At 40.9% G+C, this 24585-nt stretch overlaps 1 protein-coding gene across 1 annotated transcript in view; it reads left to right on the top strand.

Annotated features, from left to right (window-relative positions):
* Positions 1-3227: 3227 nt before the first annotated feature.
* Positions 3228-24585, top strand: part of LOC120737509 (peripheral plasma membrane protein CASK-like) — a 48074-nt gene continuing 26716 nt past the window's right edge. Inside the window, 3 exon segments of the mRNA XM_040038265.1 lie at positions 3228-4389; positions 19088-19200; positions 23743-23848. Coding sequence (XP_039894199.1) covers positions 4325-4389; positions 19088-19200; positions 23743-23848 — 284 coding nt within the window. The 5' untranslated portion in view covers positions 3228-4324.

Genomic DNA, 24585 nt, shown 5'->3' with positions numbered 1-24585 from the left:
CACCCGAAACCCTGGCTGATTGGGACCCACACCCAGTTTCACACCTTGGCTCAGGCGATTAGAGGATCATCAGGGGGTCCTTTTGTCCCTCTGTGGGGGGATACTCCCACTAGGGTTTTAATCTGGGACTCTCCACCATTTGACCTTAGAACTGAAGAAGCTTCTCGGATGAGAGGTGAAATGTCTTCAAGTAACTTAAAGAAGTCCAGACGCTTTTCTTTGCAAGCTCCTTTGATTATTTGAGATTAAAAAATTTGCTGCGGTGGAAAAACTATATATATATACACATATATTTTTTATTTTTTTTTTCATTTTGTTTTGTATTGTTTTCACGAAGCAGCCATATTGATTCAGTGAATTTGCAGTTTATGGCCCAATCTAATTATTTATTAGATAACAATCTGGAAATACATTGAAATTTAGCTCAGAATCACAATATGATCAAATAAAACCAGGAGGTGAAAAGACAGAAGAAATATTGTGACTTTATAATGTCAATTTCTGCCAAACTGGTAATTTTGCAACGTTGAAAAATATTCTGTTATTAATATTTTTAAATATATCAGCTTACTTAAGTTGAAAAACCTGAATTCTTATACTTTTCCCCCCATTCCATAGAATGGAAGTTTTACTGTAACTGTAATATCAATCTGTGTAAATAGAATAAAACCAAGTTGGAAAAAAAGAATGTGATTGGCATTTCTGTTCAAACACCAAATAAATTAAGACTGCATGGCTGGAAAGTAAAAATTGAGTTTCTGTTATAGGAGGAAACACTTCCAAGGCACTTTGTGTTGAAGTGACTCCTCTCCTTTTGCTGGTTATTGCTCCCTAGGGAAGAATATGGAGCTGGAAGCATGTAGCAGTCTAAGCAGTCCAAACCTTGTTTTCCCTGTTTCCCCTTGCACTAATTCAGCTGACTGATGTCCCACTTTTTCTGCACTGAAGCATCCTCCTTCATATCTTTTTTGGCATGTTATTCTCTACATTACACCTCGATGCCAAGAGGACCGAGCAGGATTGTAATACAATGTTATACAGCTGATTTGGTCTAAATTATTGATGATAAATCTATGTCAGCCTGGAGAGAAATAAAATGTTCTCTGAAAAGCACAGCTAGTCAAAACGGTTTAACCAGTAGGACTGAAAATAATGTGTGCCAGGTACACATGAAATTTAAAGGTGAAGGTTATTTTTCGGTCAAAGCTATTAAGTGCAGGGCTGTCTCTGTGTGTGTAGTGATGGTTTCAGGGAATTCATGCATGTCAGTGCAACCAGATGTATAGGAGTGTATAAGCGTATGTGCATTTTTCATGAACTGCCAGTTTCACATGCAACCACCATAAAAAAATATCCCCTTCCTTGTTACTATGGAAACAGAGCTCTTGTCTTTTTGTCATGTGTGCCGTTTTCCCTTTCCTTTATCATTTTCCTATTCATCTCTCTCCTTTTATTGCATACTTTCCTTCCAGTCTCACTTTTTTCCCCGAGCTGTGTGTGTGTGTGTGCATCAAATGGAGGGTTGTTCAGAAGCAGACAGTATGATGACCACATCAGCAGCCAATCGGATTATCAGTAGCTGCTGGTGGGCTTAAGCCAATGGGGGAAGCTGGCAGGTGATGCTCGAGGAGAAAGGATGCAGCGGCACGGAAACCGCAGAGGGTGCCCTGTGAGAACAGCGCCCTCTAGAGGGGGGCTGGCCGTCTGAGTTCATTATTTTGCTTTAGTGAAGTACCTCACCCAAACGCTTTTATTTTTTTCTTTTCAACCCTCAGTTGTAACCACTTTCATGCAAAGGTAATTTGTAATTGGAAAACATAGCTCTGCAATATATAAAACAAAACGTGTCTTTGAAAAAAACAAAAAAAGACAACAAAATAAAACGGGAGAATAAATAAGAGAAAATTCGCTTTTTAACTATGATTCCACAGAAGGAACCCCCCCCCCCCCCAAAAAGAGGACATATCTCTCAAATATATGTTTTAAAAATAAAGTTAAATATAAAATTTCTTTATATTTCCAAGGAGCCAGACTTTAAAAATGGTCTTAAATAATAGTTCTCCAGGCTTTTTTTTTTTTTTGGACATTGTCTGCCTTTGCACTCATTTTCAGTCTAGTCCTTGTACCGGACCATTTTCACAGGAATGTCTTTTGTTTGTTGGTTTGATAAGCCGTTTGTTCCAAGTTCTTCAGTTGAATGTATGAGAAATAGCACATGCCTCTTAATAATAGTATTTTTGCAATCTGGAGGTTCCCAAAAAGCTCTTAGCTGAAAACTTGCCACATCTCAGCTGTGTCCCTGTTTCTTTGTTTGCTTTTTTGGAAACTGGACTAGTGGAGAACAAAAGAAATGGCAAAAAGGCGTCATAGACAAGCTCGTTACTATTGTACTAACTTTGCCTCATATACTTACACATGTAGTAAATGACTGCATACATTTTCCAAATGATTCAAGATTTTTGCAGTTCTCTACGTCATATAAAATCCAGTGCAAATAGGGTGAATTAAGATGGACGTCTTTAATAAACGGGATTTGATGCCTTTTTTGCATCTTTGATTTGTTTTACAATAAAAGTGAAATTGGATTTTGTCAATTATTTATTAATTTATTCCACTTTCCCCCTCATTTTCTCCTTGGAACGATATCTATTTAGGGTATTCAAAATGGAGCAGTGGGAGACATAGGCCTTTTACCATCACCTCTAGGGTGCTTCTCCGCCCGTCTTTCCACACCTGAGGAGACCTTACCTGCGTGTCTGCACCGGGGGAACCCGCACCTGCAAAAAGCTTACGCGAAAGTAGATAATTACGCGTTAATACTTTAACTACAGTGCTGAGGATGCCCATTTGAACTGAAAAAAGCCTTTATTTTCGCTAGTCATCCAAATTCCACAGAGGAGAATTAGAGTACACATCAGTGGCACAATCTAGCGGTCACTGTCAGATTAATGAGATTATGCAAACGCTATGCTGTCCATCAGTTTTGCTGAGAAACCTCCCGAAAGACCCATGGGAATTTGGGAAACACTGAGGACAGCAGTCACCCACGCTCAGACAGCGATTGTGAAGTATACGGTTTTAATCCCGTCGCTGGCAGCCAGGGTGTGGGGCGTGAGTCCTTAGTGGCAGATGAGATTTATGGAGAAATAAACTGTTCGAAATGATGGAGAGAAGAAGAAGGAAAAAAGGTGGTGTTGGGGGGGGGGGGCTGACGTAAGGTGATGAGGTTTGGACGGTCGACGCCTGCGCGGGATACACTGAATGCAACGGTTGGAGAAGAGATTAAGGAAACTGCGCCTAAACCGGACCCCACAAAACGCCATCTTGGCTCGAGCGACGCAAGGAAAAAGACGGGAATCCGGGGCCCGCTTTCCCTGGCCATTTCGGCTCCGGTCGGAACAGTTTCCCGGGCGATAGACAGGGAGGGAGGAGCCGGGCATTTCTGGAAGTCGGAGAAACAACCAGTCAAAGCCAGCCAGCCTGCATCTGATCCAGCGAAAGAACTGGAGCAGCGGCGGACGTCGGCTCGGCTGTGCTGGAAGACGACATTAATTGAACACCCTCGAGCACAGACGGCGCGTGTAGCAGCAGGAGCAATCGTGGACATGAATGTGAAGGTCTTCCATTTGGGCTCGGGAAGCTGAAGCGTATTGTATCCCGCTCACGTTACGGTTTTTTCCCCCCCTTCCTCGCTGGGATAAGCTGTCTGTGATACACTGGGCGTGCACAGCGCAATAACGGAGGGAGCCAACCTGTGATTTCAGCGACGACTAAGCTCACATTTAAACCCAGCTAGCAAACAGTTCTTTTTTTTCCGAGAGTCTCGTTAGCTTGCGGCGAAGGGGAGCATCTTGGTGGGTAAGGGGAAGGCATCCGTCGGATGCTGCTGAGGGGGGACTCCTGTGCCCCGGCGACAAGCACCAGTAAAGATACAAACCTGAGGCATGCAAAGAGGGATGTTTTTCTGCACACGAGCGAGGAAATCTCCACGCCCCAGGGTCTGCTCTGTGGCTACTGTTTAGCTAGCTCGCTGGCTAGCCCTTCTACCAGGAGAGTAGCTCAGGAGAAGGTGGGGCCGCGGAGTGACAGCCTTGGACGCCAGCTAATGTGGCTAGCCGGCTAAGTTGGGCACACGTTCGTTTTTCCCCGTTTATCACATTGTGCCCGTGTGTGCGTGTTTGTGGGGTTTAAAAAAATACAAAGTGTGTGTGTGTGGACTGGCACAGCTGTAAGCCCATTCAGCAAGAAATTACGTTGTCATTGATCCCTTCGGAGCCCGTGGTGTGGGTGGGATATCTTGAGGAGAGCATCCTCGTTTACCTGAATGACCATGGCGGACGACGACGTGCTGTTCGAGGATGTGTACGAGTTGTGCGAGGTGATTGGCAAGTAAGTACCTCGCGCACTGACTTCTCATTTACCCACACAGGTACAACGCAGCTGCAGTAATTTGGCTGGGGTCTGTTTTTATATGCTGACCCGCACACTTTTAAGGTGGCAGTCCACTGAGAGAAGGGGGTGGGAGAGTTAGTCTTCAATGTGTAGAGCCATACAAGCTTGACATACAGTTTTGTTAAAGTCCTAATAGAAGTGAATAAACTAAGGTGATACTGGTGGCAGTTGTTAACAGTATGGCTGGGAATGTGCTCGGTGTTTTTGCTCTGTGAGTGCACTAATGCATTTATTCCAGCTGGCTGGGGATTGGGAATTCCTAATTGGATGATCGCGACACCTGGAATGTGAGCTCATAGACTGATTGGCCGGACACTTTAAGAATTTGTCATGTTGAGTTTTCAGTGGAAGGGGCACATTAAAAAACAATGTGGTGAAAAGTTTGGGGGGTGGGGACGGGATTGACAGCCCTGCCTACCAGTCAGTCCCCTCCCCCCTGCAGGCCTCCACTCTGTGGAGATCTGAGGGTCCATTACGGCTGTTGAGGGGAGGGGAGGCACAGACCCTCAGGCCTTTGGTTTTAATCCTGAAAGTTCTTGTTGCCTTGGTCACTAATTGGTGGGCGCTCCAGGACTACTGCCTTTTAAGGCTCAATGATGGACAATGTGGCGAACAGTGCATTTGATGTACTTGAATGGATGAGGGAAATAAATATGGGAAATTGAGAAAACTTGATCAGACCTAGATCACTCATTTTGTGTCTTCTATAGACTGTTACTGACTTGCCTCACACTACAGTTGTCAACCTACCTGTCACAGTTACAGCACAGCCTGCACAGAGTGCCTCATTTTCAGAGGTAAATGTATATGTGCACGTTATCTTCATAACTGGGGTGTGACTCCCTGCAGCCAAAAGCAAACACTGAGGGAGTGCGCCGAGCTGTTGTACAGGTATGGTCACACAGCGCAGACAGCTTATACAAAGAGCAGCAATAGTCAGGGTATATTTTAAGCTTTAGGAGGAAAAAGTGTATTGGCACCAAGAAGACCATGAAATCCCACTTATCCAGCGAGCTCTTTTGTGAAACTGCCATTGATAGATCAAGTGTGTTGAGTCCTGGCATCTTGGGATGTGTTGCGGGGGGGGATCATTTTTCCTCAGCTTAGAGCAAGGGGGAGCGGGGGGTGCTGAAGCTGATCAATGGAGACAAGTGGAGCTGGGAATGTGATGGCCCTGAGGCTAAGGATATAAATAATGCCAGCAGACATTGCAGCTCGCTGCCTTCTTCCACTCTGTTTTTTAACCTTATGTTTTATTGCCCACATTGCGATCGGTAGCCGAGCACGTGGCAAACGGCCAAGACTCGAGGATGCTAATTACAATTTCAGTTTTGGAAAAAGACAGCTGTCATAACAAAACGAGGTGACCTCATAACCAGTGCCCTGCGCAGAAAGTCCCGGGTTTGATTCCCAATGCATGTCACTTGCCTTTTCCACACTTTCCATTTTTCTTTTTGTTGGCATTTCATTAGGTTCAATAGAATGACAGCACCCTGTCAGTGAAGGACTCCTCTAGCCTCTCACTATGTTTTTTTTTGGTTTTTTTTTTTTCCCTGCTTTTTCACCTCAGATTAAAATTCCAGGAAGTCTATTTTTGCTTTGAGTGGATGTCCGACTTATCTGTTCATCAGTGAGACAATCGTAGGCGAAGTTCTTTGGAATAACACATCAGGTCACACGAGTGGAAAGTACTGTGATGGAATGATGGAGTAATGGAATATTTTCCAGTGAATTATCAGTAATTAGTTTGTCTTTTGCTTCCTGCCATGTAACAGAAGAGCTGGGATGGTGATTTGTCTCATTTTGTGATATTTGCTGTGCTGTATAGACACATGTCTTTTCAAGATACGTAGATAAACCCTTAGATCTGGCCTGACACCTTTCAAACTAATATCGTTGTTGTTGAAATCTTAAAGAATTTGAATGGGTAGCATTTGGAGCACTGGGATAGCTTAACCGTTCTATAATAATCTCCTCTAAATTCAGATTGTAAGGTCTTGTTGCAGGTTAGTTCTCCTGAAAGACGGTTGGTTAGTTCCCAGAGAGGAAGGTTTTGTGTAAAGCTGTTGATAAAAATTCTGGGCTGTTAATCAGATCTTAATTTAATTTCAAATTTTTGGCTTTTAGCAACAAAAAAGATGAGAGAATCTGGAGAAAGCAGTCAGTCTTTTGTATTTATTTTTTTAGTCTGCTCTCATTTAGTGTCGTTATAAAGAAAGTGGTGTTTTCACCCCTCCCTACAAACCACAGTTTAGTTCCGCTCTAGGCAAGATGGTGGAGAGAAAGAGAGAGCCTTTGGCCAGCACAGTCTATCCAAAAGAAGTAGAAGTCGTAAAATGTTTATGTATTCCAACCCATGGAAGGTTAATTAAAAGTTGACTGCAGCTTGATTTGTGTTACGCTCTCCCCTTTGTGCTCAGTGCCATCGTTCTCTTTGCAGGCCCACTGAAGTGCGCTAGTCTGATGCCACCTTGGCCTCTCGTTGCCCCTGTCTGCAACAACAGACATACCACTGTGGAAGCTGCAGGGACCAGTGTTTGCCCTTGGGAAAGAAAGGCCATAGCAGGGGTGGACACACAAAAAACCCCCATTGTTCCTAGGCTAGTTCTGGCCCTCTTGCTGTATTTTGTCCATGTGTGGGCTATACATTGAAAATCATTGGCCAATCTGGGCCTAATTCCTGATCTAACACTGTGTCCCCCACCACACCCATTACTTCAGAAAAAAGTATAATTTTTAACCTAACAATAAATAATAATTTTAAATACAGTTGATGAAAAAGGATTGCGATCGTGATGTTTTCCATAATCGAGCAGCTGACCTTGTATCATAATATTCCTGATGGTAGTGTAGCTGGGCTAAGTTGTAACCTGGACTTTTGTGTGTTGTTGCCGTGTGTGATTGCACACAAAACTACTAAAATAAACTCCTTTTCCACCGGGATGCTCTACCTTCCTCCTGCTTCTCATTATTTTGGATGGAATGGTGTGCTTTTTCTTTTCTACAACACTGAGAGCTTCACAAGGGTTTAAAACTGCGAACCAAAGCACATGAACTCAGAATATTTGAACAAACCAGAGTCCTGATTTATCGGATTTGTAGATGCATGGAAACAAAAAAAGAGATGAATATGCTGGTGTAGCATTGCTATAAAGAGAAACTATGATTGATTTTTACAATTCATGCATGTGTGTTCATTCACCTCCTCGGTGGTTGTTCTAGCCTTATTTCAGTAGAGCGAGGCCAGACAGGTCAGGTGTCAGCTGCACTTCAGATTACATTAAGTGAAAGGTGACACAGCTTGTTGACCCGGCACAGGCAGTTCCACCCTACTTTTTATGTGCTCTTTATTTGTAATTTACATAGTAAACATGCTATGAGCATATTGCAGTAACAGCAGGCCTGCTTTTCACATAGCTGAAGCATCAGCAATGAACTGAGGCAATTTAATCCCTTTCTGTCTGTAATGATTCTGTTTGAATAGGACTGAAGTTGTTGAAGCACTATTGGAGTCACAGTGCTCTTTATTTCAGCCCTGGGGTGCTCATTAGGGCCAAGGATATTGGGATGTGCGACTCACTCTGAACCAATGAAGTGATCAGTCCTCTGGCTTATTCTGAGTGAGATAATTAAATTGCTTGGGCGACATTTAGATCTTCCATTTTCATTGATTGTTTTATCATTTTTTTGTGGTGTAATGTTGCTTTCTCCCCAGATAGATGCAACATTTGGCATACAAATGTTAGACAAGATGCTTTGCTGCTGGAATGCCAAATTGTTTCGTTATTAGGATTTTCTTTGGTTTGAAGTACGTAAAATGGGCTGTCACCTGGGTGAGTGTTTAATAGCTTCAGTCAGGTTTAACTAACAAAACTGATCAGACACAGGTAACATTAATGCACTTTCAATCAGAAATCACTGTAACTCATTTGTGTCAAATGTGTGTGTTTTAACCAGTCCATCCCTCAAGAAGACGTATCAGAAAATAATTTAAAACATTTGGGACTGTACATTAGGTGTCATGATAACGACAATATTTAAAGGTGATATTTCAGGTGGTATTATGTCATAATGTGCACATTATAATAGCAAATAAGCATGTGATTGTTCTTTTTTGTTTGCCTTTGTACACTTGTGTTGTGTAAATAATATGCTGTAATATATACATTGCTTGTACATGTTTTTCTGAATGGTATTTGTCCATAAAAACAAGCAGACTACTTTAAGAAAAGTCTAAAATTTGTCTGCAGTCAAGTAATCGTGTAGGAAAACATGCACAAAATGTAAGGCAGACATGGATATAACAACTGGCTACTAAATCATAAGAAAGCCTTATATAAATGATATAATAGCCACCACCAGTGCTGCTACTTGTGCAGCAACAACATTTATATTTACGAGCAAAGCTGGCAGTGATGTGATAATAAACGTGCACTTTGAGTTGCACAAAAAAAAAAAAAAAGAGTAAAGCAACTGAATTAATTTTGTGCTCTAATAAAACTAAAATCAAAAACATGAATATATATTAGTTTCAATCAGTCTTTGTCAAAATGCTAAAAAAATTGTAAATTACAGCCTTTATGATGAGGTTTTGGTGGAGATTTATTGAGAATTGGGATGTGTACATGACTTACCATGAAAGTTGTTTTTGCAGTTAATTTCTAATGCTCTTGCACAGAGTGGGTGATAATCCGGTCTTTAAGTCTGATGTCATTAGCTGCGTCCGGGCCCAAACTCCGCTGCAGGTCCCAAAGTCAAACGATCACTAAAGAATTACTGGGAGTTGAAAAACTGTCTAAATTCCTTCATCTTTAATGAAAAAGAGCAATGTTGCTACTTTACCAGGTGCAGCGATTAAGTTTAACATTCAGGCATCCATGAAAACAGAATTGATTAAATTTAATGGAGTTAGAAGTTAGCAGGGTGTTAGCTCGCTAGCTTCCATCTAAATATAATATACCATGTTCTGACAGAGATTTCTGAAAAAAATTAAACGTACAGCTCTGCTATCACTTCCAACATAAATTAAGATAGGAAAGTAAACAGCAGCGACGTTTGTAGGGTTACTGAAGTTGGACTAGCTGGTATATAATGATGTGCTACATGATCGCTAGCGACACAGCTATGTTAGCATAACATTAGCACAGTGAAGCTGGAGGACGAACAAACTTTTTTTTCCCACTCGATAAAAGCCGACGTGAGGGTTCCCGATGGTTAGGAACAAATGTAATCACATGGCAGGATGCTGTAAATGGACCAAACGTCAGTCAGGAGAACAAGTAAGATAATCCATCCACAATACGAGGTTGGTCATTAATGTACTGCTGCATGGGCTGGGCTGTAGTTGCATCCTAAGGTTTTAAAAACTGAGCTTTAAAATTATTAGCGGTAATAAAACCGAGAGAGGCTGACAGTGATCACTGACTGTTTTTAGGGGCTTGTTGAGAGAAAATAGAACAAGTTACAAAGTATTAAAACATGTTTAAAGCACAATAGCCCTATTAAACGCAGGGTAGTTTGGACCCGGAAGCAGGATTCAGCACGTCATCACTTAAAGACTGGATAGCCTCGAAGTTATATCACGACAGTTCAAGGAAATCTATATGATCACAAATTTGACACTTGTGATCATATAGAGTTAAAATAGAAAAATTGCAATCACTGTTTTATTTGTGATTGCATCTTGCAAGTTGCATTGTTTATTAAAACAAACAAAATGAAGGGAATTTTCCGAAGTTGTTGCCAATTGAGCTGCCGTTCACCGATGACAGACTACTGCTGATTTGAAGTGTGACTTTATTGCCACAAGATAGCAGCAGTAGCATTATGATGCAAAAGTAATGACTCATCTATATATGCAGTGACGCAGCACAAGCCAAATGTATGTATATTAAGTATAATGCAGTATAAGGAACTTAATCTTAAAGTGAACATGAAACTACACATATAAAGGCTAATTTACACCATTGAGCCCTGCTCTCTAAAACTGACATAGATTTAACACCGTCTGTGTAGCAGAATTTAAGAAATAAGTGCTTACGTTTTTTTAAAAGCATCATCTGTCAGTAGGGAACGTTACGCCACCGGGTTGGTTGGTTGGTTGCTGTCAATCGACTTACATTAGTTTAGTTTAACTAATTAGTAATAGAACCAATAACTCAGAGTTAATTATATGTCAGTTGGTGTAAATTAGTCATTATATATTTAGTGTTACATTAACATTAAAATTGCAACTCAAAAATATGTTCTACTGGCAGTTTTGTACCTCGGTTCAGGTTTTCTAAACGGCTATTTAAAGCCCTTCTTTACCACAGTGTAACTGCATCAGCAATTTCCATCCACCATTTGCTCTTCCTGTTATATGCAGCGTAACTACCGAGAGCTCCAGCGATACTTGGCTGAGTCATTCGATAACTTTTGGTTCACTGTGTTAACTCCTCCTGGTTATACTTGACAGTCTGTTTCTTTGTGGTGAAACAAGTTTGTTGTTTCCACCGTTTGCAATATGCAATAAAACTGTTCCTGCTAAGCATTGTGCTTAGTTGTTGAAGTAGATCCCTTTTTAGGTACTAAATTGTCATTGGAGGCTGACATGCAGCTGTCATTCTAAAACATGCTATTGCCCTACTGTTTGATGCTTGTGCCCTGATTTTGTTCAGGGACATGACTGAGAGATCTCCTGTGAAACACATACTGAAATCAAGACCTCAAATAACACACAAAGAAGTGGGAAACTGGGAAAATTGAATTAAAGTTAGCTTTTAAGTTTAAAGACATGCAGGTGATCAACCAAAGAATCCCTACTTTTAATGATTTCATTTTTTTATTGTGGAATAATTGAATACCATACACCTTTTAATGATCTTCTCTGATCCACACAGTCACAGATATACATGTAGGCTCAAATGTATATACACACTTCTTTAAGTCTTTTAATAAGTGGTGCTGAAGGTTGTATACGATCGTAAATTGATAAGGCCAAGCCCTGTTAACTCATTGTTGGTGATCATGACAGCTAGTAGTTTCTCTTTGCCAGCATCTGTTTGCCAGCACTGGGCTGATTTTGAGAGAGGCCAAGAAACTCAGTAAAGATGTAAGGAGGAGGTGATGTTCCAGACATTTGTTGATTGCTACCTGGTCCATGCATGTCTGAAGACTTTCTGTTGCACTGGCAGAACGTGTCTTTGTTGTGGATTACGTGTTGTCTTTTTTTTCTTTTCTTTTCTGGCCTTATTTCATAGATACAGTGAGAGAGAGGGGAAGACATGATCAAAGGGCCACGAGTCAGACACGAACCCGGGCCGGCCGCTCTCAGCTATATGGCCTGTAGTCACCTGCTTAACACACTGAGCTAAACCGACACCCTACGTTTTGTCTTTTTGACACTCATATTAAGCCCCTTTTCCATTACTACCTGCTCAGGTCGACTCGCCATGGTTCACCACGGTTTTAAAGGTTTTCCCTTAGTACCTGGTACCAGGTACCATGACCTATTTTAGTACCTGTTGGCCGGAGTTCCAGACTGCAGCTAACCAATTATATGGTCAGTGGCATCACTGAATGAGTCATGAGAGTATCTCGTTCATGAAAATCAAAACTGCCATTTTTGACACCCGGGCAATGAGGGAAATGGCTACAAAAACACCGTTTGTCCCAGAGTCTGACGAAAAGCCACAGACAGAGCAGCAGGTATATCATCGCCTCGACGTACACCATTATTGTCGTGTCGCATACTAATTATGCCATGGGACACTCTGCTGCGTTGCTATGATGAGTGAATGTCCCACCAACTGTAGGTGGTACATGAATTTAATGGAAAACCGCTTGATCCGAGTCGAGCCTTGGTGAGATGAGTAGGTAGTAATGGAAATGAGGCTTTAGAGAGGTGTTACATAGAGCTGCTTGATTTAGGTAAACACCAAAGTGTTACTTTGCTCATTAACTGTAATCGTCATTGTTTAACACAATTATTCAAATTATTGTTAAGAAATACATCATGCATTTGCCAGATTTATTGGTATGCCGGTCTTAATTTCATGCATAATATCAGTTTTATTTCAGCTACCATCACACTGATGATAGATTGGCTGTAAAGGAAAAGGTGTGTGCTCTATTTATAACACACAAAATCTTCCAAAGAAAAATGACTGCAAACGAACTAATAGTTTTGACCACACTATCTGGATTCTGAGGCATTGAAAAGCCAGACTTATAATTAATATCTGTTTAATCACCTAGGCCTCTAGTGATTTTTGGAAACTGGTTAGCATTGTCTGCACAATTAGGTTGTATTTAAGATGCTATTCTTGATATTATGTTTCCTTCTGTTTGTAAATGGGATTGTGGAGACTGCCTGTTCACATGGAAAACTCAGGGTTCAAGTGCCAACACTGGCAACCATGCACTGCAGCGTCCTATGCAAGACTTTGCTGCAGTTCCTGCTGGGATCAATAAGGCATCACATTACAGCGTCATCTTGCTTTTGTGGAGGAAACATTTCTAGAGAGAGGTTTTTTTTGTGTGTTTGTTTGTTTTTGTTTGCCATTACAAAATCTTTTCTGCAATCTGCATAATGGGATATTTTTGCTAGATTGTAGCACGGCACATAAACTTTACCACACTATACACAGTATGTTGTTTTCATTCACTAGGGCACTTGTGGTCTCAACTTTCCTTTCCATGTGTAGTATATGCCCACACACAGATCAATAGTTGTGAATGGATGGTGCGAAGTTGAAGCTTTCTTTCAGACTACAAGACCAGACTCTACAGGGAGGTTTAAACAATCTTGGATCCTCTTCTGGCTTATGTAAAAGAGAGGATTTTCTGCCAAAGCTTTCAAGCCTCCTGAGGGTATGTGCGCTCTGAATTTCAGTTTGCAACCGGTTTGCTAATTTCCCTGCACATATTCAAAGGGTTGTTTTCCTGATTTGCATAAAGAAGCAGCTCTGGATTACTGCTCCTCAGACGTACACAGACTATCCTTGACAGAGCTCTGAACTTTGTTGAACTTGTTAAATTAAAAGCTTTGGACTTAAGCTCAGTTTGGGCAGTAGGGCAAATAGTTGTTGAAGAATTAGTTTTGTGGAATCACGATAATGAACTTGCGTTTTCTCACTTTCAAGTGCACATCTGTTTAGAAATTATGAATAGAGTTCTGTGCATGTGTAGGAGTCACCGCAGAGAATCACAATATATTTTGTATTTGATTCCACGTTTTTGAGCTTCCAATTATGTTTCTGCCATCACTGTTGAGCTAACCGTTGTGAATCATTAAAGAAGGTTATGGGGTGATGGTGAGATTCCATGCATGCAGTGGATGTTTAGAAAATGGCTAAGCTGTGTGTCTCTAATAATGTTTACTAGGACGAGAGCAGATGATGATAAGTTTAAGTGTCTATTATGTTAAAAGTCAACACTGTCCAGCACCAGTTAGCACCCATCTGATAAACTCTGAGACTGAGACTTATGCTAGCTTCTTACCACAGGTAAAAAGTCAAAATGCTGTTCTAAGCAGTAGTGGTCATGTGGAGTCTGCAGCTTACAGATGTGTCCTGCCTCTGCTTTAGAGAGAGGAAAGAGAATCATCTGAGAAGATATTTCACTCATGGCCAGTATGAATGTTAAAAATGCTCCTAACATCGTTTCTTGGATTTACACAAAGCAGAGAGCTGAAATGAGCCAAAGAGCAGTCTGTAAAGACTGCCACTTCGAGCTAATGTTTGATGACTGCTGCTGTCGGATGTGAGCCATGTGTGGGAGTTTTGTATGAGCCCACTTAGCACAGCTGCGGTGATGTCAGTATGGCATGCGGCCTCACCGCTTCCCAGCATACACACGTCTGTGTTTCTGTCTTTGTGAGGACACAGAGTAAACCCACAGTAACACTGAGCGCCACCAAATTGTATCCTTGAATCTAATCCTGATCTTAAATGTTAGGTCAAATCTGAGCCTCTGAGTAGCTTTTTTGGTGTGTTGGAAAGCAGGTACCAGCCATAATGTCCTCACAGAGGAGATCTAAAACTCGAAATGGTCCTCACAAAGATGAATTTATAAGTACATATGCAATTTATGTCTTTTATAGTTACTTGGGCTCTTATAATGCCTCTGTAATGGCTCATGAATATGGTTGAATGGTCATTTAATTTTTTCTTCATGCCAAATGAGATGAATTACATTCTAATTTATCAAATTAATTGGCAGTCCCAGCCCCCTCTCTCACACAACATGTAAAAATGGCCTAATTCAGGGGCTAATTCTCCATGCAGATTCTTGCATTTAAAGCCAAGATTACAAATGAGGTTGATGCATAAAATGGGGCCGATTCACCCCATCCCACATCATTGCTTAATGGTGGTAATGACTGTTATTGAAATACACTAGACCAGTGCCAAAATAGCCTTACCCTCACTGAATCATTTGTGCCCCCGTGTTTATAGTCTCTCACTGAAGTTGCCTAAACCTTCACCAGTAAGTTGCAGATCTGGAACCAGAGACCACCTGATTAGGTTACAACCATTGTGGAGAAAAAATGGGATTTTTTTTTTTTTTTCTTCACCATAGTAGCTAAATTCAAGGGTGCTACGGCATGGGCATGCATGTCATGGTAATTTTGGGCTTTTGGGCATGCTTGCCGGTGTTGGAACTTGAACCCTGAGTTTTCCGTGTGAACAGCTGTCTCCACAATCCCATTTACAAACAGAAGGAAACTTAATACTAAGAACGGCATCTTAAATACAACCAGTTTCCGAAATCACTAAAGAGGCCTAGATGATTAAACAGATTTTAATTACAATTTTGACTTTTCCACGCTTTAGAATCACGCTAGTGTGGTAAAAATTAATAGTTGGTTGTTGTTTTTTGCAGTCATTTCTCTTAGGAAGATTTGGTGTGTTATAAATAGAGCACGCGCCTTTTTCTTCACAGCAGTGCTTTTTTTTCACATTGGCCAATCTATCATCAATGTAATGGCAGTTGTAAAACTGATATCATGCATGAAATTAAGACCGGCATACCAATAAATCTGGCAAATGCATGATGTATTTGTTAACAATAATTTGAATAATTGCATTAAACAATGAAGATTACAGTTAATGAGCAAAATAACCCTTTGGTGTTTACCTAAATCAAGCAGCTCTAGGTAACACCTCTCTAACACAATGTCAAAGAGACAACACGTAAACCACAACAAAGGCAGACTCTACGGCCTGCTGTTTCTACAGAAAGTCTTAAACCATGAAGAGTTGTGCCTGATAAAGTAGTGACTCAATACAAAATTACCCTGTGGGTTGAAGCTACAGCGGTGGTCAGAAGTTTAAAAACACATGCCATGGGCATGAATGTCGTGGTAATTTGGGGCTTATAGTCATTTCTTTGAACTGTTCCTTTTCTAGTCTTGATTGATTGTTCAGCATACATCTTTAATGACTTCAAAAACACAAGAGTTGGATGCACAAGTTAGAATTTACTTTGTGTGTGGATTAGAGAAAATCCAGTGTCAAAAGTATAAATACAGGATACAGAAACCCCCACTAGTATTTGCTTAAATGCCTCTTAACAAGTTACACATCGAACAGATGCTTTCAGTGACAGTCAACAAACTTCTAGCATAATTCTGGCTGGATATTTGAGCACTCTTCTTGACAGAGTTAGTAGAGTTTATTTAAATTGGTTGAATTCCTGGCTTATAAGCATAGATAAATTACATACATACATTTCAATGGTGTGGAGATTGGGGCTTTGGGAAGGGCATTGTCCCTTAGCAAATGACAATGAGTTTAGTGCCAAGCTTTTTACTAAAATACCAAGCATCAACCTATGCATCTGAAAAATTAAGGCTACATGGGGGATACAGGAAGTGCAGGGAGTTTTTCTTTCCCACTGTTGCCAATTGCCTACTCATGAGTCATCTGATTGTTGTTTTCTCTGTGTTACTGCAGGTCTTTAAAGCACCTTGAGACAACGGAAGTTTTTATTTAAATAAAAATGAACTGATTTTTGTGCTGGTGTAAACAGCAAGCGTTTGAATGGATTGAGAAATGGCTATTGTAGTATGTTAATTAGCCATGTGCTTGTATGGCTTGCTTGTTTATCCTCATTAGTCATGTGGGGCTATTGTCTGACATTAATTTCAGGTGAAAGCTTGCTTTAAAGACTAAGCTGGATATGTATAATGAGCCAATCATGCGATCATTCATGGAGAATAATCACAGAGAGAATTGCTGCAGCAGACAGACAGACACTCAAAGTAAAAACGATACCCATCTCGCTTTCGCAGCTGGTTAAGATTGCAGGGTTGGAACAGGGGTGTCAGAAGTCCCATCAAGCACTCAAGCAGCAACCCACACCTCCCACTTCCTAATGGGTAAACACAGCTGTTTCAGCACATCAACCCAAGGGCAAAGGTCACTGAGACTGTCAGATCATCAACTGGATTCCTGCGCACCCTGATGAGAAGAGTGTTTTAAGAGTTCTCTTGGCTCACAGTGTGCACATGCTGCCTGCATTTGTACGGGTTGGTCTTTACAAACTAACGTGAGAGCAAATACAGGTGCAGCTGCCATGCTCGGCACAGGAAGGGCATCGTCGGGCAACTTCATTCACTGATTCAGCTAAAGAAGTACCTGGTAACAGCTACCAATCAGGGCTTCATCAGATAGGTGTTGCTGTGGATGTGTGTGTAAGAGTGTGTGAGTGAGCAGAACTGTTTCCACCACTGAGGATTGCAGACCCGGGAGATGTAGAGACAGCTGTACCACGGCAGGGGTGTGTGTGCGTCTAACTCTCAGTGGGCCCGGAGACAGAAAATATGCATGTCTTTACTTTCAGTGTCTGTTTTTACACAAAATGTTCCAGTTCCTACACGAACGTGATCTGCTGCTCGTATGATCTCATCAGGAAAGCCGACAGGTGTCTAGGGTTACACCAATGTGTACACACTATAAAAGCAGTGTGTGTTGTGATGGTGGAAGCAAAATGACAGAAATGATGTAATTGTTCAAATACTTAAGGTTTTAATTTTTAATTATTTTTTAAAAACCTATTATTATAATGATCTGTTCCCCAACTTCTCCTACATGTGTTGATCAATCTGGATGAAATTACTATATAAACTGCCTGGGGTACCATGATTATCAGCATATGTATAGCTTTGGGAATCATTTTTATAATGTTCAAATCCTTACAATTTCTATAAATGTGAAGTAGCTTATCTCGAAATGAACTGCAACATCTCGAGTACATTCCTACAGCAAAGATTTTTTTTTTTTTCTTTTTTCTTTTCCTTAAGACGGGTTGTAATCTGGATTGCAAAAGTAATAGATTATCTATGTTTTGTTGTTTACATAGCATCTTATTTAAAAAAAACAAAACCTGGCCAGCCAAGTACATAGAGCAGTTTGTTTGTTCCGTCCAGCAATGCTGTGATTCATTTCACAACTGGTAAATTAACGTGCTTTTACTTTGAAAGTTCCTGTCTCATGTCTCCCTTTAGTCAGGGTGGTCTGCTGTTGGGATAGTTTTGGATATCATTTAGTGATCCTTCTCTTCTTCCACTCTTAATTAAACATCAAATAAACTTCACAGCGTGACAGGAGCTAGCAGTGTCGTTTCTTTGAGAGCCGCTGCTTGCTGAAGAGGCCACTTTGAGCAGAACTTGCAGCATTTGGAGAGCTGCGTGTGTTATGCTTACTTATTAGAGGCAGCTGTATGTGGCATGCATGTATTTTCAAATTCTTTCAAACTGTTGGTTCATTATAATCTTATATTTATTTTATATTGTGATTAAACCATGAGAAAGAAGAGTAGGCTCTTTATACAGGTTCCTCTTAATAAGCTATTTAAACCCCTTGAAAAAGTGTGTTTTGTTTCTTCTTCTCGTTCTTGTCCTCGCTATATCAGTACTTGATTAATTTGAGCACTTTTGACTGATAAGTTATCAGGTGTACACTTTAACTTGTGTGCTACCACGCATACCACTAGAAAGGTCATGCAGGATATGGATTTCTCAGCATTAGTTTGCTGATAATTCTGTAGAGGCTTAACACGTATGTAGGCAGATTGTTGAGTGAACAAATTTGTCATTTGAAATCTAAATTTTGCCCCGCATTTTTTTTTTTTTTTTTTTTTTTTTTTTTTTTTTTTTTGACTGCTTTTTTCATATTAAATTGAAAATCTCAAGAAATGCTGCTCAAATCAGGAAATTTTGTCTTACTGCACATGTCAAGCTCCAAATCAGCTATAAGAGGAAACACAAATTTGCAATATCTGCCACCTCCTTTCCCCCAAAATAAACTGTGTAGGGTAGGTCTCCCTAGCACAGGTCTCTATAATAAAGCTTTTATTTTAGCTTTTACAGCTGCGCTGCACCACACCGCTCTGTAATTCCCACTGGCACGAGCATGGAGACTACGAAGCGTAGCTAACCACCCACTGTAAATCCAGAATATTCCCAGAAACAACACTATGTCTGCCCACTGCCCAAGACTAGTGTGTGCCCATCATTATGTGTACATAGGTTTATGGCAGGCGCTCACTGAACTCAGGAGTCATGAAGTGAATGAAAGAAATGCATGCAGACGCTTGTGTTTGTGTCTGTAGGTATCTGTGACTAACTTTAAACCTTTTTGTATTGCAGGGGTCCCTTCAGCGTGGTGAGGCGCTGCATCAACAGGGACACCGGCCAGCAGTTTGCTGTAAAGATTGTTGATGTGGCCAGCTTTACCTCCAGCCCTGGCCTCAGCACAGAAGGTGAGAAGCACAGCAGACCTGGATTGATCTGGGGCTGGCAGGTCACGTGTGCTGGTTTTTCACTTAAAGCACCAGATGGAAGGGGTTAACATAACCAGGGCAAGAGAGCGTCACTATAGAGATTATTCAAGGAACCGCACTCTTTAACAGACCTAGAAGAGCTGTGTTCTGTGTAATGGGACCCCCCATGTTCTTGTGGGTTAAAACAAATATTGGGATTAAACTGCAAATGGAGGTTGGCTCACACATCAAACACTGTGGCACTCACAGAGTGCATAATGGCCTCTCACACATAAATAAACAGGCCATAATGTTGCATACACTGCACCCAGATGAGTAATATCTTGGAACTGCATGTGTCGTGTGTTGGTTTAGGGTGTGATAGGCTCACATTTTGTGAGATGCTCCATGCATGCCTTGTCTCACCATGTGGGTTTGGGTTTTGTCATGCTGTGTGTGTGTGTGTGTGTCAGGGTGTGTGTGTCAGGGTGGGGAGTGAGGGATTGAGACAAAAATCACAGGTGTGTGTGTGTTGGTGGTAGTATTGGCATTCACTATGGGCCATCTGTGATGCCCCAGCCAGAGATTATTCTGGCAGCCAATAACAGCAGGAAAAGGAAATGACCCGAGGGAGGAGAAAGAGGAAAAATCGGAGTGTTACACCAAGGTTTCCCAAACCAGAACTTACACCCAGGTTATTTTTGTGCTAATTGTATTCATCTGAAAACATAAACCACCCACATTTAAGAGTTTCTCTTACCTCAGAAATATTTCAAAGCATTTTTTTATTTTTATTTTTTAAATCTCCTGAGTCACTTCACACATGCTTCACCATGTGGTCACTTTCACCAGGAATGGCACAAAAATGAGCAGACTTCCAAATGTGATGATAATGATGTCGAATTCTTCCAATACGTTAAAGGTTGGGGCTTTGGTGTATGACTTGTTACAGAGGCTCTCGTGTCACATGATGCATTTCTAGGAATGCCAACAATATTACATTGTATGCTTTTTCATATTGCGATAAACAGAGAGCAGCTCATTTCACAAATGTGGGGATTTACTGTGCTAGGCAGCAAGAGATCGAATCCGTAGCAGATATTGAGGGGAGGGTTTTAAGGGCTGTGGGTGGTTAATACTGTTAGATAGACGTCGGTATCAATAACAATTTAAAACAGCTTCAGAGTATAAAATCATTTAAAGCACATTCAGAAGGTTGCGTGATAATTGTCCTTTTTTTATTCTGTTAAAAAGTGCCGTACCATTGGAAAGCCTGTTTGTTTGGCCTTAAATGGTGCTACATTTGTAAGAAAAACGCATTTGTGGGTTGAGCAGCAGAGTTGAGTTTGTGGGTTGCGCCCATGAAAAAACAAATCTGGTCTTTCCTCTAAGATGACAACGCTCACCCTCACAGAGCGGGGTTTATCAGAGATTGCTTCCAGGATTTGGGATTTGGGAGTGGAGAGGATGGAAAGGCCTGCCTGCAGTCCTGATGACACTGTTGGAGAATGGGATGCGTCCCACAGCAGTGTGTGAGCAGAGGACCAGCATAAAAATAATATTGTTAAATAAAGAAATTGTTAAAATGCCAACATGCCTTGTTTGCAATAAATGGCAGCAAACAACACAGTAGCAGAATCAGGTATAAAGCACTGATAGAAAAGATTTGATGTTTTTCATGGGCGCACATACTTTTTTTTTTTTTTTAAATCATGCAGTCTGTCAAATGTTATACAATTCCAGAGTTTTCTGGTGTTTTTGCTTGATTAGACTTGAACTGTTAATTCATTATTCAAGCTTTGCAGAGTAATTTTGTCACTCAGTTAATTAGTTAATTGATCATTGTGTTGCTATAAATGTTCAGGCTTTTACAGACCTGGTGATTATCAGTTGTTATCAGTGTGAGGATGAGGGTTATACATTTGCCTGTTTGTCTATGTGGGTTACCATATAAAACAAATTACATAAACATTTGTTTGGATCATAAGACCAAGCGCCCTACAAGAAAACCAGTCAGGCTAAGGTGAGCCCCCAAAGAGTCGATCACAGTAAAAGTTTCACCTTAAATTTGGTAAACCTAAGCATTTTTTTTTTTTTTTTTTTTTTAACTTTTTTTAATCTGCAAGTCGGCCACTCGGAGTGGCAATGTGGAAAAACTGGAGTGCAGCCAGAGTGATTTCATGAGACCACATACCTTAGCTTATTAAGAAAGACTCCGTGTCAGCATAAATCCGAGTGAAAAGGAGACAGAGCTGCAGGCTGGGCTGAGCTTCGAGCTAACGCAACAAATATTTGGATTTCTATACAAATGTATTTCTGTGCGAAACACGTGAGAGAGGTGGAATGAATAAAAGATGAATGCGATAATTAAGAGTCTGGAGTATTGAGTAAAAGACAGATGTAGATGGCTCCCAATGCCCATAAAAACTTACAGGTATTGAATTGTTGGGGAGGAAATACAGTAGTTCAATTTGCAGTATTATTTGTTAGACATGTTAAATATTGAAAAAGTCATTTATCAGAAGTGAAGACAAAGTAACACTTGGCGAATGGGCAAGCCTAAATGCCTTCTTAGTGTGATTTCTGTACATTAGTTTTGTATGATAGTGAGAATATCAGGAGATGGTGTGGCAACATGGTCCTGCAGTCTTCAAAGTGCAATTTATTAGCATGACATGACAAAGGCTAACCGAGGCCTGCTTTGGAAAAGGCCCAGTGGACGGCATCAGCTTCATTCAGAGCGTTCCAGGCCTCTCTGGCTCCATCAGCCGTTTCCTCGTTGGACAGTGGGCAGCATTGTTAAGTTCAAGAATGGCTACTCGATGAGACGGGCAAGAGATCGGTGTGAAAAGGGCGAGAAGGAGGAAATGATGGAAGCAAAGGGAGAGCAGAATAGGGGGCTCTGTAGTGGGGACTCTGTCGGTTCTCTGTATTGCATAATGATAGTGGTCACGACACAAAGAGAGCACACACTCACACACACAAAGATCAGTAGACTTACAGATGGGGAGCGGAGTGTGTAAATGAGCTTTTTATGGACTGAGAAGCCCAACAGCAGCACATTATGTCTGTCAGCTCGCCTCAGCAGTCTGCATCTCTGTCGTTACCTCATGTCCTGCCAGTTGTCTGTCAGTCTATTAGACAACGTGTCTTTGCTCTTCTCACAAGAGAGAAGTCTGTCCTCTAATCGTAGGCGTGTTTTCCATCCAGGCAGTCAAAACATAAGAAATCCCCACAGTCATGTTGCAATTGTTTCTGCAGATCTGGATTAGTCATGATGTTGATGACAGTGATCCAGATGTGCATTCTTTCTGGTAGAGACCAGCTTGTTGATCAGTTAGTCTGTAGTCTATATATCAAGAAGAGGATGCCTGGCAAATTAAATGCTCTGCAGCTCCCCCTAGTGTTGAGTTAGTCATGTGGCAGGCAGTCTGCTGAGGTATGAGAAGAGCAGTCAGGTATTTCTATGTTTCTCTGTCGTTTACTGCATTTAAACATAAAAGATCTAAATGTTTTATAGGGTGAGTATAGTATAGAGGGGTATAGAGGGAGATGTGTTTCACAATGCAAACCTTTAGGTTGAAGGAAAATTGATCCTATAGTACTGAGTGCATAAAGTCCATCAATAGGTGGAAAGGTAGTCAGGGATACTCCCCTCATCTTCCCTTCAGATATCACTGATAAAGCAGGACTTGAACATTACTAGGACCAAAAATCACATGCTTTATAATGCCCTCATGAAAAAGGTTCAGGATACCAAATTGTAAATGAAATAGGTATAATTTATTTAGTGCCATAATTGGTAAAATTGTAAACTAATGTTTGCATCTGTCTGTTATTTTACATGATGTGTTTCCCTCGCTTGTCCAAGGTAAATTTCTCCCAGGACACAATAAAAGCTAATCTGATATTGAAAGTTTGCAATACCTGAATGAAAAGCTTCAGTTTTTGTAAAAGCAAACTTTTTATGCTCATTTCCAACTCTGTGTTTAAATTGTTGGACTCTTAACAGGGCAGCTTCGCCTGATTCAGTTGAAAATAAACTTTTTTCCTTTTATCCTGCAGCTCCTCAGTCAACCTGTTTTAGCTCTTTTAGCTTTCCTCTCCTCCCTTTAATTGGATGCGTCTCACAAACAGAAGGTCTGTGGGCGGGCTGCCGTGCTCACAAGCTGAACCTTGTGCATGAGATGATGATATTGGGGATCCAATCCACTCCCACTGACATCACCTAGAGCTAAGAGCCGGGGGGAAAAGACCTTTTAGAGCAGTCTGAAGACTCACTTGCATATATGCTGTCAGCTTCATTTGAAACTTTTTCCATTTTAAGTATAGACATCCAGCACTGGAGCTGTAAATAGATGTCAGAAAATAAGGAAAAGCATTTTAGGTGTAGTTTAAAGTCTACGAAGCAGTAACACGACTCTTGGCATACATTTAAATATTAGCACTTTACCTCACAACCTGGAAGTATAATTAGACTGGATGAAATCCAAAGTGTTCGATGTGTCTCACCATAGCCCATGTTGAATTTCTTTCTCACAGATCTGAAGCGAGAGGCGAGCATCTGCCACATGCTGAAACACCCCCACATCGTGGAGCTGCTGGAGACTTACAGCTCTGATGGCATGCTCTACATGGTCTTTGAATTGTAAGTGTGTCGTGCACACAGTTCACATTCCCATCCAATTTTAGGTTTGGATTTTGTATGTTTTATGTATGGCAGCTTTTCTCTTATAAACTACCGTCACCACCGCACTAGGCAAACAGTTACCAACTAATTTTATCAGCACTAGGCAGATGGCTGTTACTGGTAATTTCACACCCCCTTGTTTTTGTGGTTTCAGACTTCTTGGTCTCTTTGACGAGAAAAAGGAAAAAAAAGTGTGATATTTGAAGATATTGCTAGGCCAGCGCAATATGTAATCATAAGTATAATAGTGTACAGTTCCTGATTTCTTAAATTTTTGCATCTTTTAACACTTGCATGTTTCAAACAAATAATTTAATTTAAAGGGGGGAAAAGAAAAGCTATGTAAACCTACTTGGGCCCCTGTGGAAAAGTAATTTCCTTCCTTGTTAAATCATGAATTAACTGTGATTAACTATGTTTTTGTAATTCAGTTTCAGTACTCACACCAAGACCTGATTACTGCCAGAAATCACTTAAATAGAACTTGTCTGACAAAATGAAGTAGGGTTTAAAAAAATCTCTCAAAAAGCATCATTCAACGATCTAAAGACACGGCTGAGACACAAAGTCACTGACATTTAACAATCTGGAAAGGGTTACAAAAGCCACTTCTTAGGCTTTGGGCCTCCAGCGAACCACAATGACAGCCATTATCCATAAATGGAATGAGACGCTAGCCTACCAGAATGACTCCA

This window comes from Simochromis diagramma, unplaced genomic scaffold, assembly GCF_900408965.1.
Source record: "Simochromis diagramma unplaced genomic scaffold, fSimDia1.1 OVJJ01000413.1, whole genome shotgun sequence".
Classification (NCBI taxonomy): Eukaryota; Metazoa; Chordata; class Actinopteri; order Cichliformes; family Cichlidae; genus Simochromis; species Simochromis diagramma.
The sequence above is the reverse complement of the archived record's forward strand: the minus strand, read 5'-3'. Positions and strand labels throughout refer to the sequence as shown.